This window comes from Canis lupus, chromosome 28 (genome assembly GCF_048164855.1).
Source record: "Canis lupus baileyi chromosome 28, mCanLup2.hap1, whole genome shotgun sequence".
In the NCBI taxonomy this organism is placed as follows: Eukaryota; Metazoa; Chordata; class Mammalia; order Carnivora; family Canidae; genus Canis; species Canis lupus.
Window position 1 is genome coordinate 39,199,556 of NC_132865.1, and position 15,873 is coordinate 39,215,428.

At 40.3% G+C, this 15,873-nt stretch overlaps 1 protein-coding gene across 5 annotated transcripts in view; it reads right to left on the reverse strand.

Annotated features, from left to right (window-relative positions):
• Window positions 1-15,873, reverse strand: part of SNTG1 (syntrophin gamma 1) — an 814,835-nt gene that overhangs the window by 55,113 nt on the left and 743,849 nt on the right. For all 5 annotated transcript variants that reach the window (XM_072804669.1, XM_072804667.1, XM_072804668.1 and 2 more), the window contains one exon: window positions 3,634-3,786. In XM_072804669.1, the coding sequence (XP_072660770.1) occupies window positions 3,634-3,786 (153 nt within the window). The remainder of the gene's footprint in view (window positions 1-3,633; window positions 3,787-15,873) is intronic.

Sequence of the window (15,873 nt, forward strand, 5' to 3'; positions counted from 1 at the left end):
CATTTAATTGAAAACTGTAATGGGATATTTAAATGAAAAAAAAAAACCTTATAATTCAAAATAAGGAGGGAGAGAGGGAGGAAGAGAAAGAGATAAACTGATTTCAAGCAAATTTTCAACACTAATCCTTATATCATATTTGTTTTATAACACTGTATATAAAAGTACATTAAATGAATGACATTCTGACTATAATGATGGCTAAATGCATCAAGGTGCCTTCACCAAAAGCTATGGCTGTCAGCCCATTTTGCATAGAAAAGTTATAACCATGCTAAATTATTCCTTTGGAGTCAAGTTTTTCAAAAAACTTACTTAATGGGCCTTTTAAGTTCAGTTTGGGTGTAATTTTATTGATTTAATGCAGGCTATCTCCTGTGCTTGTATCTACCCATCACTATTTTATTAAAACTACAGTCGATAGTAAGAAATGTTCAAGGCTTATTCCTTCTAATTTAGACATATTTGTTTGCTTTTCTCAATTACTATAATTTAAAAGAATATATCAGATGAAAACACCTTCAGTCCAGAACATTAAAATTTATCTCATTAAGTTCAGAATTACAAATGAAACTAATTCATCAATAATCATTAAATTGAAACAGATATGATATAAATGGAGACTGAGTTTATTTCTATGATTTATCATCTTTTAAGAAACATATATGATGACTATACTTAATATTTATTATACTTAATGTTTTAACACTATATTAGATTTGTTTAATTTCTATGTGTATTTTATAATATAAATTGGATTATAGTTAGAAAAAGCAAGAAATTATACTTTTTAGGGATAACTCGAAACATTTGGAAGATTTGTGTAGAATTTTATATTATGAAATAACATTTGAAGATACATCACACATAAAATACATTTTACTTTATTTATTTATTTATTTTTAACTATTTTATTATTTATTCATGAAAGACAGAGAGGAGAAGCAGGGCCTCTGCAGAGCAGGGAGTCTGATGTGGGACCTAATCCCAGGACCCTGGGATCATGACCTGAGCCAAAGGCAGATTCTTTACTAAGGAGCCACCCAGGCATCTCTATACATTTTAATATATCCTTTTGAATTATAGCTAAATGCTTACACCTGAATTAAATACATATGAATTTCAACCAATATTAATAATTAAAGAAAATCAATTTTGTAAATGATGTGCTTTTTCATTAGAAGTCCTATTTTAAAAGAGCTATATTAATTCAAATTGAATTATTGTAAGGTAAAAATAAATAAATAAGTTGTCTGCCCTTTACCAGTGTTATTTACTTACTCTGGGAAAATCTTTCAGAAAAAGGAAAAATAAAGGTGCTAAAAATATTATAAATGAATTAGGCCCAATACTGGTACTTGGAATGCTAAGTATATGTTGTAAGATTTTATTCATACAAATTGTCATTTCCTGTTTTAATATTCACTACATTCTCCAAATTTTAAGGTTTTAATTTAAATAACAATGTAGAATCTTTGCAAATACCTGCTTTTAATGGATTACCTTTTAAATATGTAGATATTATATCAATATTAAGTACATTAGAGATCCAAAAATATATAAATAGATAAATAAATAGATTAGAGGGACACCTAGGTGGCTCAGCAGTTGAGCATCTGCTTTTGGCTCAGGGTGTGATCCTGGAGTCCTGGGATCAAGTCCCACATCAGGCTCCCTGCATGGAGCCTGCTTCTCCCTCTGCCTGTGTCTCTGCCTTCTTTCTGTGTCTCTCATGAATAAATAAATAAAATCTTTATTAAAAAATAAAGAAATAGATTAGAAGCTAGAAAATGTTAGGGTGCAATCCCATTAATGAAAACCAATTTCAAAATCAAAAGAAATTATTTAATTCATTAATTTGTATTAGTAATTCATTAATTTTCTTTCTGCTTATTTCATAATATAACATATGTCCCCTCTAATTTATTTCTTAACAACTTTAATGCTAGTGGGAATACTGAGGACATAGAAGAAAAATACATAAACATCTTCATGTAAATATATTAACATCCTTGAATTTTGAAAATAATACCACCAAGGTGTTCAGTCACTGCATATTGATCTCTAATGCAGTAAACGAAGGGAAACCATAAGACTTATAAAACAATCAAAAGCTAACAAAGCATTAAGTATTTTACTTTTCACTTGCTATATGCATCTTAAATAAGTATTGTGAGATAGCCCAAAGAAATGCATTGCTCAGGACATCAGCTTTGAGAATATGAAGCACGGACTCAAAAAAACAAAACAAAACAAAAACCATACACACACAATGTTAACATACATCACAACAATATAATATTGTCTTATTTCTAAACCTCAGGAGACTTCAAATGAAATCTTAAATTGAGACCAACAGATAGATATTTCCATGTAATTGTTTATAAGTAAAGTGTGATATTCTAAAGAAATGATAATTAGGAAAACAAAAATATTGGTATAAATAACAAAAATTTCAACTATTCAACTAACATATTTTAGTACTTAAAGTGGTCTTAGATGTTGGCACTTAGAATAAAATAATATTGAAGATATTTTTCACGTTCCCATTTTTGATATTAAACTATTGAATTGAGGTTCTTTAGAGCTAAGTTATTGAAACAATATTCCTCAGTTACATTAACATTTTAAGATATATGCAGATCAGCAGAGCTATTAGAAAGTGTCAACTGAGCAATGAAACAAGTGAAATTCTCCTATTTTTTTTCCCCTGAAAATCAGGGGAAATACCATGTCATACTGGTATAAACTGATATGTTCAATATAGAAAGCTATAGTCAGAAATAAAGGGAATTAATATATGTTACAAATCAGTTCAGCATATTGAAAATATGTACATCAAATCTCCTATTACAGCCAAGCATTCCAGAGGAGTCAATGCTATATTATCATCATCATATGTTTGTTTTTGAATTAAGTGCCCATATGTCTATTTAGGTCTTGGCTTTATGAATCCATTTGCATGTGGCAAGTCCATTACAACTGCTCAGTTTTGCCATCAATATCTGTCAGATGTCAGCCATAGAACCAATGTTTGGGAGCCTCATCTATTCCGTGGTCCCATTAATTGTAGAGGCTGAAGGTTCTATGAAGTTTGATCTACATATAACTTGACACTTAAGAAATAAAGCATAATAAATATGCAGTACAAAATGCATTTCAGCTGGTAAATGAACCTATAATTAGCAACCTATAATTTAGTGTGGGGAATGACAAGCACATATCACTCCAATAAGACTGTGTAAGTAGACCTAAGAAAACAGACAAAAGAAAGTGATATGATGCTCACGAGTGGGATGAGTTTGAACAGGATAGTTGTGGGAATAGTGGTAATAATGAGCATGACAGTTTGGAAATCAGGAAAACCTTTGTGATGATCTGACCTCTGGAAAAACTCTCAAATTTCATGTATGGTTTTGAAATGTAGAGTTGAAGGGAATTATTTCTAGAAAGAACGAGCATTGCAAGAGAATGAAGCCATTCATGTTACAAGTGAGGTGGTCATGACTGGACAACAGGAAATGACTTTGTAAATTAATCAAAATCACACCATTTTCTATTAGAGATTTAAACTCTAGGGAGCAATCACATGTTTTTAGGAGTCACAAATCCTAAAATTTCATAGACTCTCACCTGTATCCGTTCCACTTCCAGAAAGGTTGCTGTTTGAAAGGCTCTTTCCCACTGGGCGAGGTCAGAGTCTAACTCCACAGAGAAATAGAGATCCTCCCCAGACTCGGACTGCACGGTGAAGCAGTGTTTCCGCCGGTCCAGTAGGTCACTGTCCTGATGAAAACCTGGAGTTACACAGGCTGGCATACATCAATCCATATTGCTAACATGGCCATACCTTGAATCAATGTTGACTAAGTGCATGGTGGAGACGCCATAGTCATAAAGATTTTATGTTACTGCTAAATCTTCGTTAAAAATGGTCATAGCAGCCTAAACTCCATGCCTCAAAGTCCATAACTAATGTATTTCTTTTCTGTATCAACACTGAAGCATGCTCATGAAACAGAAGTGAGGATTTCTGGTTTCTATACTTACTAGCAATGTAGCTACCAATGCATTTAACACAAGAGATTCAGTTCTTTACTGTATTAAGGAACAACACACACAATTTCCCTTTTCCTTTACAGAACTGTCAAGATGATGAAATTAAATAATACTTATTAATATGTTTGAAAATTTTAAAAAGGTTAATAAGCATGGTATTTTTATTGAGTTGATTTCTTCAACCCTGAAAGTATCATGAAAATATTCATCTAGACAAGGAATGAAAAAAATGAGTTTAGGTTGTCTAAAAGACATTTATTGCTTTTAAAAAATACATATTTACCTTATTTATGTAACTCTATTTTATTGAGTCAAAAAGACTTTCACATGGCAATTTCTTGGTCTTACTAGAAGTTTTCAAGTGTTCACACATCTATGTGTATTTCAACCTCAGAGATGTTAACAGAAAGTGCAGCTAAAAATTAATGGAATAGAGTAATCCCAGGCAATATGTCAGATATGGCTTTTGAATTACATGAGGAGTGTACTGAAAATAGTCAAAGTATAATTACTAGTGTTTTCCACCATTTCTTATATGGAGCTACATAAAGGTAGCATCATTAAATACCCAAAATATTAGAAGGAATTCTCTGCTTTGGCAAGTATTTTCAAAGCAATTAACTAGTTTATTAATAAATCCATTTTTTTGGCATTTGGATGCTTAAAATACTAGAGGAGAATGGATGAATGGCAGTAGAATTTAGTTTTGATAACTGCTGTCAGGAGATATTCAGAAGCTTAAAGGAAGTCACATTCTCTGTGTTTATGATTTTCTTATACCATCTTAAGGGAAAAAATGAAAACATACTATCTTCAAAAATATAGTCCAATGATAAGCAATTGAAAAGTACTTTTTAATCATTTAAAGCTTATAATGTCTAGAGAAGTGGCAAAAAAGATATTAAATAAATTACTACACTAGTGAATATGTCGGGACAGATCATTGTAAGTGCCATTATAGGGAGTAAGAAAGCATTTTACACCAAATTGTATTGGCAAGTCAGAGAAATGTCCTCTATGATGTAAATTTTAAACAGTGGCTGAAAGATGAGTGGAAAGATTAAAGATAGAATGGACAGGAAGAAGACTTTTGCTGACAGAGGGGCTGGTATTGGCAGAGGCCTGAAGCAAAAGTGTGAGGTACATTCCAGAGATCCAGAGAACAGATGAGAGAGAGACTGAGAGACAACACTGGGAAAGAAGATGGCTAGACAGGTCATGAATCTTAGACTCTAACATAAGTGTAATGACAAGTCACTTTATAAAAAAAAAATCAGCAAATCCTCTGTTGTAAATATTTCAACTTCCATATTACTTATTTAAATTGATAACATTGGCACAAAACTTGTAACTAAACATTAAAGAATTTCTGGAAACTCCACCAATTTTATGGTTTATTCAATTGGCCTTAATATTCCTTGTAATATGAAATTGTAACAAAATAATCAATGTCAGGTTTAATAACCAGAAACCTGTTGATATTTTTCCTTCTCATAAATTGCATGTTGCTATGGAATCTTAAAATAATCATTTAAGATTTTGTTTTTCTTGGCGGCTTAACTCCATTTTATTTTATTTTTATTTATTTTTTTTATTTATGATAGTCACACACAGAGAGAGGCAGAGACACAGGCAGAGGGAGAAGCAGGCTCCATGCACCGGGAGCCCGATGTGGGATTCGATCCCGGGTCTCCAGGATCACGCCCTGGGCCAAAGGCAGGCGCTAAACCGCTGCACCACCCAGGGATCCCCAACTCCTTTCTCTTTTAAAACTTGAATTAGCATCTTCTATTATATTACCCAAGCACCGAAGCTCTCAAAGATAGAATTCTCTATTCAACTCTGCAAAATATAAGTTTGACATCTATAAACACTTGTGGTCATTGGCTATTGCTATTTGTAGGACACTCCTCATGCACTGACTCAAGCTACAACTGTTATGGGCATCCGGATACTCAGGCCTCAAGGTGTACTGATGGAGACAAATATGTAAAAATAATTTTAAAAGCTTCATGACAGTTCTATATAGCTAAAACTCTAAGGAAAAAGAATAAGGAGCAATAAATCATTCTTGAGAGTGTAAAAGAGAAAGTTTTTTTTTTTTAAAGATTTTGTTTATTCATGAGAGACAGACAGAGAGAGAGAGAGAGAGAGGCAGAGACACAGGCAGAGGGAGAAGCAGGCTCCATGCAGGGAGCCTGACATGGGCCTTGATCCCGTGTCTTCAGGATCAGGCCCTGGGCTGAAGGCAGTGCTAAACCGCTGAGCCACCAGGGCTGCCCTAAAAGAGAAAGTTTTATTCTAGGAAGGGACTGTCTTATCACCAAGGACTTAGAGACACCTGCAAGAGCAATCAGCTGCAAGCCTGAATGGGCTCAGGTCCTCCTGCTAAGAAATGCACATGACTACCTGTGCCATAACACCCTGGAGGGTGAGAGGGCAAGAAAGAGGTGGAATACACTGCTTTAGAGAAGGAAGAGCAAGTGAGGCAGAAGATGGAAAAAGAAGCATGTTGAAATCCTTTTCTAGAAATTTAGTTTAAAGCGATTATAGCCCAAGCATGTGAAAGAGCTACTTTAAAAGTAATCATCAAAATATGTGGAGGCTGAGAAAAATCAAGGCCATTCCACCTCAAGTTTAGCATTAGCACAAGTACAGCCATCTTAGGCCCCTGTGAATAAGAGCTGATCTTTACAGGAAAAACTGCAGAATGTCCTCGGCAGGGAATCCCATATCAGAAAGACAACAGAGCCCACACTGGTGGTAGAAAGTCCCATATTAGAATGAGAACAGAGCTCAATGCCCTTGAAAGCCCCATATCAGAACGTAAACAGAACTTGAGAAATTCCTCCACCCCTTCTGAAAATCCCCTAGACCAGACCATAAAAAACCTAGCTGTAACCCACTTCAGGGTCCAAGTCCCTGCTCTGCTGTGTCGGGTATACTTGGACCCAAGCTCGAGCTTGCTAATAAACCCTCTTGTGCTTGCATCGGTGTCGGCTCCTTGGTGGTTTCTCGGATTCGCAATCTTGGGCACAACAAATATACATCCTCCTCTGAGTCTCCCTCATGCTGTCTACTCAAGTGCATCTGCTGTAGTGATAAGAACACAGGCTGCAGCCTCAGATGCTGTCTGGACTCAAATCTTAGCTCTTTCATTTATTAGGATGTGCTAGGTTAATGCAGATAAATTCTAGCATGCTTTCTGACAAATAGTAGTTTTTAATTAATATTAGAAATTTCTATTCTTAATGTTGATATTCAATAAAATAAATATATATGTCATTCCCTAATCTCTATTTCTTTAACTTGCTTCCTATTCAATTCGTTTATCTTTAGTCAGAGTGTGAGTTTGGCCCCAATAGAAACAATAGGCTCTGTAATAACTCAGCTCATTGAAAGGATCTCTTAATTAGTTAGTGAAAAATAATAGCTGCACACATCTTGAGCACCAATTTTGTGCATTGATCTCATTTACGACTTCTTCAGGAGTATCCTGTAGATTTTTACATTTTTTTCAAGTCTTCTGGATACTTTCAAGATATTAATTTATTGTTCCTGTTAATAATATTTTCCATTTGAAAAATATTACATATATTATAAAATCCTTTTATAGACATGGTCCCATTTCCATTTTGTATTTGCAAACACTAAGGCTTGAAAAGGTCAAATAACTTAAACAAGTATACATACTGAAAATTCAGAGATTTTGAAACCAGATAATGAGGTTGAAACTAGGCTAAAGTTTAAAGCTTGTTTTTCAGAGATTTGTTTCCTCTCTTCAGCTATTGTGTCTTTTCAGAACCACTAACAAACCCCCTGGCTGTCTCTGCAGAAGCCTGGTTCTTCAAGGTCAACTGATTCTAGTCTATGATACAAGCAAGCCCTTGCATTCCTTACAAGAGATAAGGAGCCCAAAGACCAAGTGCAGAACCCTCTCTTTGTCCTAAGACAACCTCCTGATGTTAGGGGCTGAATTTTGCCCTGCTCTTGATGTGGGAAACAAAGGGAAAAGAAAATGTAGATAAAATTAATTGTCCTTATAACCTGCAGCCCATTGATGAATAGGTGAGGCAGGCAAAGTATTATGCTCCTTCAGGAAACTCCAACTCTCTTAATGCTAATGTCTTGTTTGAGGGAAAAATAATCTTGTGAGTCATTTTAGCATATGAAAATCCTTTAGGAACTTCCCTTCCCTTTATTTCCCCCAACCCCAAAGCACTGTCTTCTGCCATGGGTCCTGTTCCCATGCTTTAATAACACCACCTTTTTGCACTGAACATATTTCAAGAAGTCTTTCTTGACTATCAGCTCCAGACCCCAATAACACTACTCTGAAAACACATTGCTCTAATATTAAGTTTCCACCCTCAAAGTGACGGGGGTGTATGTTACATAAATGTTTGCTCAATGTGCATGTTCCTCTTTCCTCATGAATAGCCGTAAGTTTCCACACCCTTTTCACCAATATGCATATAATCTCTTACCCTGAATTTCCCTTTTAAACAGCTCATCCCCTCTTAGTCCAGAAACTGGGAAATGGTCTTTAGACATCTGCCTGCCTGCTTGCCAGCATTTTCCTGTCCTTGCAACAAGCCCCTCCATTTACAGCATTTATAAGGATCCTCTTGTTTAAATCTATCCACACTGCAGGACTTAATCTCCTTCTTTGGCATAATATGTTTAGACTTGGCTTGCTATAGGAAATTTAGGGAAGCAAAGCCCAACTTGAAGAAAAAAGTTTCAGGAAAGTCAACTAGCCCATGTGGGAAAATGCTATTCACCTTTAAAGGAAAAATGCTTTTTTGTAAGATAATGTTTTTACAAAGTGTATGGCATATAAAGGGCATATAACTACCAAAGTGAACTTTTAATCTTTGTGTTTGATATGCATTCTTGATTTCTTATTTAATACACTTGAATCTTTTTTCATTATTATTTTGATTGATATCAGTATTTTCCCTAAGACATTGCTGCTGAAATAAGTAGAAACATTACTACCATAAATTACAATTACTAAAACCAGAAAAGCAAACAAGCAAGAGACACATGAGACATGGTTAATTTCTTATAATATTATTTAAAAAGATGGCTTAAAAAATAAAAAATAAAAAGATGGCTTTCAAAATTATCTATTGAAATTAATGACTTTAATGAAGGTTCATCTTCTAGATTTCAATTATAATATTCTGCTTCTGGGGTTGATTGCATCATACTAAAAAGATCCTCAGATCCGTGCTTAGAAATCCATGCTTCCATCAGAAGAGTATAAGTATTTTTGGAGAACAACCTTCCACGGGCGGAGGCTGTGGGAGGATGGGAATGTACTTCTTATTGCTATAAATGTGGATATCCTAGGTCCTAAACAGTAGGAATTGTGGCTGGTCATTTGGTCCTGCCTTCAAGAAATAATCCAAACAATCCAAATATCTTCAAAGAATGAAATCCTAATTCTTAGCATTTCATAAACGGTATCTTGTAATACCACCATTTTTTGTATGAAAAATCATCTTGTAATATTCTGGTATTCCTTTTTTAAAAACAGAATCTCTCCCACTGCAGTTAATTCTGTCAGGTTTAATCCAATTGGTAGTGAAATGGAATAGAGAGGCCAGGCAAAAGTTGGTCGAAACAGGCTTTTAATGGGAAGCACTCTTGGGCAAGGTTCTGTGGCCCGCAGGGTAGGGAGAGAGCAGGGAAGTGGCAGGCAGGGGGAAGTCGGGCCCAGGCAAACCACACGGTGGGGGGGGGGGGGGTGTCTATGAAGAGTTTTGGCAGGAAGATGGGGGCAGGGTGGCATTCCGATTAGGTCAAGGGTTACAGATCTTGTAAGCTAAGTTAGGGTAGGGCGGCGAGGTGGTGTTATTGGGAGGTTGCTGGCCTGGGGTTGGCCGTTTTGAGGTCCTCAGTCTCGCCAACCCAACATTCCGATCTTTTTGTTTTGTTATAATGGGGCGATGATTCAGATCTGGCTGCTTTCTGCTGATATAGGGGCATCATGGGGCATGTCGGAGGTGGGCAGGCGAACATAGAGGTGTAAAAGAAGTTGATTGATACCTGAGATATTTCGCGGATTCCTTCCTTGAATCAGAGAAAGCAAGGGGCCACCATTAATAGTATGACAGTGATTAGGAGCGGGCTTAGGAGGGGGAGGAGCCATGTGGTTAGTGGGGTCTGCCACCATCGGGGTGTAGTTGGGCCACTGGTGTGGTACTGGGCCTGGAGAGACTCACGAACTTTGGTGAGGGTGTGGAGATTGGTCTCAACTACACCTGTTTCATTGATGTAGTAACAGCATTCTTCATTGAGAAACATGCAGGCTCTGCCCTTGTCTGCGGTGAGGAGGTCCAAGGCATGTCGGTTCTGAAGAGCCACCTGGGCCACCGAGGTTATTTGGTGTTGTAGGGAGGCCAGAGACTCTGCCCAGGCCTCAATGGCCAATTGAAGCCTCTCAGATAGGTCTCTGGTGGAATCTACAAAGTGGATTAAGGCCCCCATACTCAATCCTGTGGCCACCAGGGTTGAGGCCAGGGAGACCCTGATAACCAGTGAGAGAAAGATTGCCCTTTTTTTGTTTTTCTGGGGGAGGGCCATTAAGGAGGGCTATTTCTGCCTGACTATAGATAGTTAATCATGGAACAGGGAGACAGGCAGACAGGAGGGAGGCAGAGGTATTAAGAGATTTAGATAGGGTGCCATTGCACCAAAAGAAACCTCTGATAGGAGCGTGATGAGAGGTGACATTTGACAGGGTGGCATTGCAGAGGGAAGAGTTAAGGGTGGAATAACAGAAAGAGAATTGGTGGTTGAGGGGGTTCAGTGAATAAGGGAATATTGTGCAGAGACGGAGAAGGTCCTGGAGGTGTGGGTGTGGGGTTGGTGCAGTTAAATGCATTGCGGAGGGGAACAGCCACCAGGGGGGCATTGCCCAAGGCGGCACAGATAAAACAGTGGGACAGATTGCCTATGCCAGAAAGGTTGGTAAGGGAAGTGCCTTGTTGGATAAGTTTTATCCAAGAGAAGTGGCCCTGGTCCTGAGCTGGGTTAGCCTGTAGGTGGGTTTGGAGAAGTTGTTCTTGTGCATGTATGGTGTGAGTTTGGTTACTTAGGATGGTTTGAAGAAGTTTGCTAAAAGCTTAGAAAGTTTTAAAGAACACACCAAAATAGGATTAAAGACCTGATAAAGGCAAAACATAGAAACTGTTTTTTCTGGGCAGGCAAAGAGAAAACAACTCTTTATATTTTCTTATGGAGAGCAGACCAACAAATCAAGAAGACTTTTGAACAGAAAGTAGATTTTCAATCTTATACCTTTGTACTTTAAAATCCATTCACTTCGATCTTAGTCTGTCCTTACCACACCTAAATTCCTTTCCAAGGATTTCCTTTCACAAATCTTCGACACCTTCCCTTGCATTGAGAATTTGTCCCAAGCCATTTCTTCCCAGTCAGTCTCATTTAGGACAAAATTTCTTTCTTTTACCTTGAACAAAAATATATTCCCAATCCTTATATTTTTCTTACACATCTCCTACTTTTCTACATTCAGAGTTGCTTCATTTATTGCCATAAGTCTTAATTAGATTTAGCACAGTTTTTCACTCTTAGAAACCTTAGTCTCCAGTGAAAACTAAGGAGTAACTGATTTTGAACTGTCACACCAGAACTCTTTAGATGGCAAATTTATGAAACAGTTAAGTACAAAGCATGTTTACCAAAAGATTAGAATATTCTTAGTTCCTTTGCAATCAAAAGTCAAAAGAACAAACTGATGTCCATTAATCAATGTTTCAGCACTTTATCTCATTTGGAAAAGACCTAGATGTCCAATGAATTTAATCCCATTTATCATCCAAGCATAACTTTAAGGTTTCAGGTTACCAAAGACTTTGAAAGGTATCTTAATTACCTATGAAAACTTGGAAACAGACAATTAACCATCATTTTAGCCATTTTTTTTTTTTTACTAACAAATTGTAAAGAGATAACATAGCTTATATGACTTTCAGTAAACCTCAACAGAATAAAAGTTTCAGACTTAATAGTGATAATTTTCAAGATCTATCTTAGTTAAACCAACAAATTTAGTTTAAGTACCTACTATGTCCCACCTGGATCCACTTAAAGTCAACCAATTTGCTCCCCATTGTAAATTTTTACCTGAGACACTGGTCAGGGAATCTGCAGTGGGCAGTGTTAAGTAATTGGTGGTCTTTTTGTTCCTGGACAGGGAGGGGAGAAGGAGCTGCTGCACCTGAGGCACCAAGGATGGCCTAGAAGCTAGCTATGTAGGCCATACCCGGGGCGCTGCAGAAATACGAGGAGGAGAGGGGGAGGCAGAAGAGCGGAGGTGCTGCCAGAAGGCAGAGAAAGGGCTCCTGGTTCTAGAGGTCATAAGCTCCAACAGAGGAGCAGATGCCATGTTTTCCCATCAACAAGGGGGAACAGGCAGTCCACGTTGGGCCTGAGAAGACAGGGAATTTCCCCTGAAACAGGGAGTTTCAGCAGCTGCTTGGGAATATTCCTTAAAGTCTCCGTCCCAGGTAGACTAACCCCAGTTGTCCCCAATTATAGCCTTGCACTCAGGAGGTGAGAGAGAAAGACTTGAACGGTGCGTTGAGTTTGTGTAGGATATCCCAGCTGAGGAGAGGAGCTGGGCAGGAAGGAATGTCAGAAGGGGAACCCATAGAGGCTGCAAGAGAGGAGTGGGGTAGTCTGTGGAATAGAGGAGGTGCCATGAATTCCCACCACTGCTACTGGAGAGGGGAAACTGGCCCCCGAGTAGGAAGGCAAAACAGAGTAGGTCACCCCCGTGTCCAACAGGAAAGAGATGGACTTACCCACTACCTAGAGCAGGACCCTGGGCTCAGCCTGGGTTAGGGAGGTGTCCGAGTCTGGGCCCTATCAGTCATCATCCAATCTGAGTAGTTGGAAGGCTAGACTTACCGGCTCAGGGTTTCCTCCACGTGGAGGTGCCGAAGATCCTCCGGGACCGGGGCAGTCAGATTTCCAGTGGCCCATGATTCGACATTGAGGGCATGGCCGCGTTGGCTCCTTGGGATTGGGACATTGACGGGCCCAGTGTCCCTCGGGTCTGCATTTGAAGCAAGCCCCAGGCAGGGGTGCGGTTGATTCCCCCTTTCTGTGGGCTCCTCAGCCCACTAGCTGCAGGGCTGCCACCAAGGCTTGGGTTTGGAGTTGGACCTTCTGCTGGAGTCTAGCCTCCCTCTTAAGTTCAGCCTCTTCCTCTCGGGTGTTAAAGACTTTAAAAGCCATTTTCACCAGGTTGGGAATGGGAGTTTGAGAACCCTCTTCAGCCTTTTTTAATTTTTTACGGTTATCAGGGGAGAACTGAGAGATAAAATGGGCTTCCAAGACAGTAGCCCCGGCTGGGAGGCAGGGTCCAGGCAAGTATACCGGGTTACAGCCTCAGTGAGCCTATTAAGGGAAACTGTAGGGTTTTCATCTGGGATGACTTCCCGGAGTTTATCATAGTTGACAGCCCTGTTAGAGGCCGCCTGCTTGCCAGTGATGAGCCAATGGATCATGCGGTCGCAGCGTTGGCGCAATCCTAGCCAGTCTGATAATCCCATCTGGGATCCACGGCGGGAACTGCCTGAGCACCGACCCGCTGAGTGGCATCGGGTAAATGGCCCTGGTCTGCCTGTTCTCGGCAGCAGCCTGAATAGGTTCCCTCTCCTCTGGTGTAAGGGTGGTGGTCTGGACAACATGCAAATTATGTCAAGTCATATGCCTGGGCCAAATACTGGAATTTCTTGATATAGTTTCCTGGGTTAGCAGAGGAAGAGCCCAGACGCTTTTTAATTTGGGAAAGGTCCTGGAGTGAGAAAGGAGCGTGGAGCCAAACAACCCCTTCAGCTCCTGCCACCTCTTGCAGGGGACAGACCAGGTCAGGGGAGGAGGAGACCTTGTGGGATTTTGTGTGCATGGAGATTGGAGGGGAGGTAGGGGGTGAAGGTTGGGGGTCAGAAATGGGTAAAGAAGTGTGTGGTTGGGGGGCAGGAGGAGAAGGAGAGGGGGCAGGGGTTTCGGATAGGGAGCAGGGAAGACTGGCGCTCCCTTAGTAAGTGGACGGGCCAAGGTCTCAGGAGACTCCGAGGAAGGGGAAAGGGGAAGGAATTCCAGGGCTTTTGGAGCTGAGGGAACAGGTGGGAGGGAGGGAGGGGGCGGCGCCCACGCCAAAGGACCTGAGTGGTAGAGCATTGGGAGCAGAGGGAGGGGCGAGAGTGGAAGTCCCAGAAAGCCTGCCCGCATGGGACCTCGGGCCACCTGCCGGACGTCTGGAGCTTGTCCAGGTCCGTGAGAATTGGGCAGTCAAAAGTGCGCCCTCGGGGGGCCATCGGGACTGATCTCTAGGCCATATTCGGGCGAGGCCATCACACAGTATTGAATGAGGCGGCGCCTTTTCAGGTCCTGGCAAAGGCCCAGAGTTTTGAGACTGGCCAGTAGACAACCCAACGGAGTTTCGGGGTCCAATTTGGGTTGGGCAGTTCCTAGAGGCTGAAAACAGGTGTCCCGTTGCAGCTCAGGGTCAGGGACAGAAGCGGAGGTCACTATGAGGCCGAGGACGTCTCCCGATCCCAGGGACTGGCAGCGAGCCCCCTGGTGCCTTGGGGGTGCCCTGGCTTCAGGCAGGACCACCCAGGCGGAGGCCGGGACCAGGGGAACCTACTCGGGGTTTCCAGGCGCTGGGTTCAGCAAGGTCCTGAGGTGGGAGGACAGAGGCTCCCCACCAGTGTGGGGCCTCGATCTCCTCCCGCGTTTGGGCACCAAATGTCAGGTTTAATCCGATCGGTGGTGAGAGGGAATAGAGAGGCCAGGCAGAAGTTGGTCCAAACAGGCCTCTAATGGGACGCGCTCTCGGGCCAGGCTCCACGGCCCACAGGGGGGAGAGAGAGCAGGGAAGTCGCGGCCGGGGGGGGGGGGGGGGGGAGGGGGCATCTATAAAGATGGGGGCAGGGCGGCATCCCGATTAGGGCAAGGGTTACAGGTCTTGTAAGCCAAGTTAGGGTAGGGCGGCCAGGCTGCCTTATTGGGAGGTTGTTGGCCTGGGGTGGGCCGCTTTGAGGTCTCTAGTCTCGCCAACCCAACAAATACTAGTTTTTTCCCTTAATCTTTCTTCAGGTGTGTTTAAAAACAGGTGGTCACCACTTTTTAAAAAGTAACCTTTTATATCCTTGAGGATAATTACCAAGTCACAGCTTAGCTTTTCCTTCATAAAACCAAATCATGAGAGTTCTTTTACCTTTACTTATAGGTGCTGTTTTAGCTATTTCATTATCATAGTGTTTCTCCACAGCAACCTTGCCAACTTTTTCTAATCCCGCAAGTAGTAAAAGCCATCAAGCAGCCAGAATGGACTCATATGGATCTGACCAACATGAGATAATAAAGGGAACTACCTGTGTCTCCTAAAATTACATTTTTGCTTATATACCCTAGTATACTGTATTAGTACCATGTCTGGGCAGATATAAAAAGTGCAGATCATTATGGGAAGTGGTATCTGGTTACCAAACCTCTCATAAAATACGTTCAATTACACCAGCACATTTTGTCAGATGAAGGGGAAGTTTTGAGGCCAAACTGCTCAATTAATACTCACAAGTATAGATAATATGATCTTACTCCTGGCTTCTGAGGGATCTTCTAAAGAGCAGTTCAAGATAAAACAGAGTGCTGTTTACATCCCACTACCATTAGTTGCTGGTTTTTTTTGTTTTTTTTTTTAAATCTATAGTTATTTCTTTTAAGTTATTTCAACTTTTCAAGAAGAGTTCAATATTGCATGAG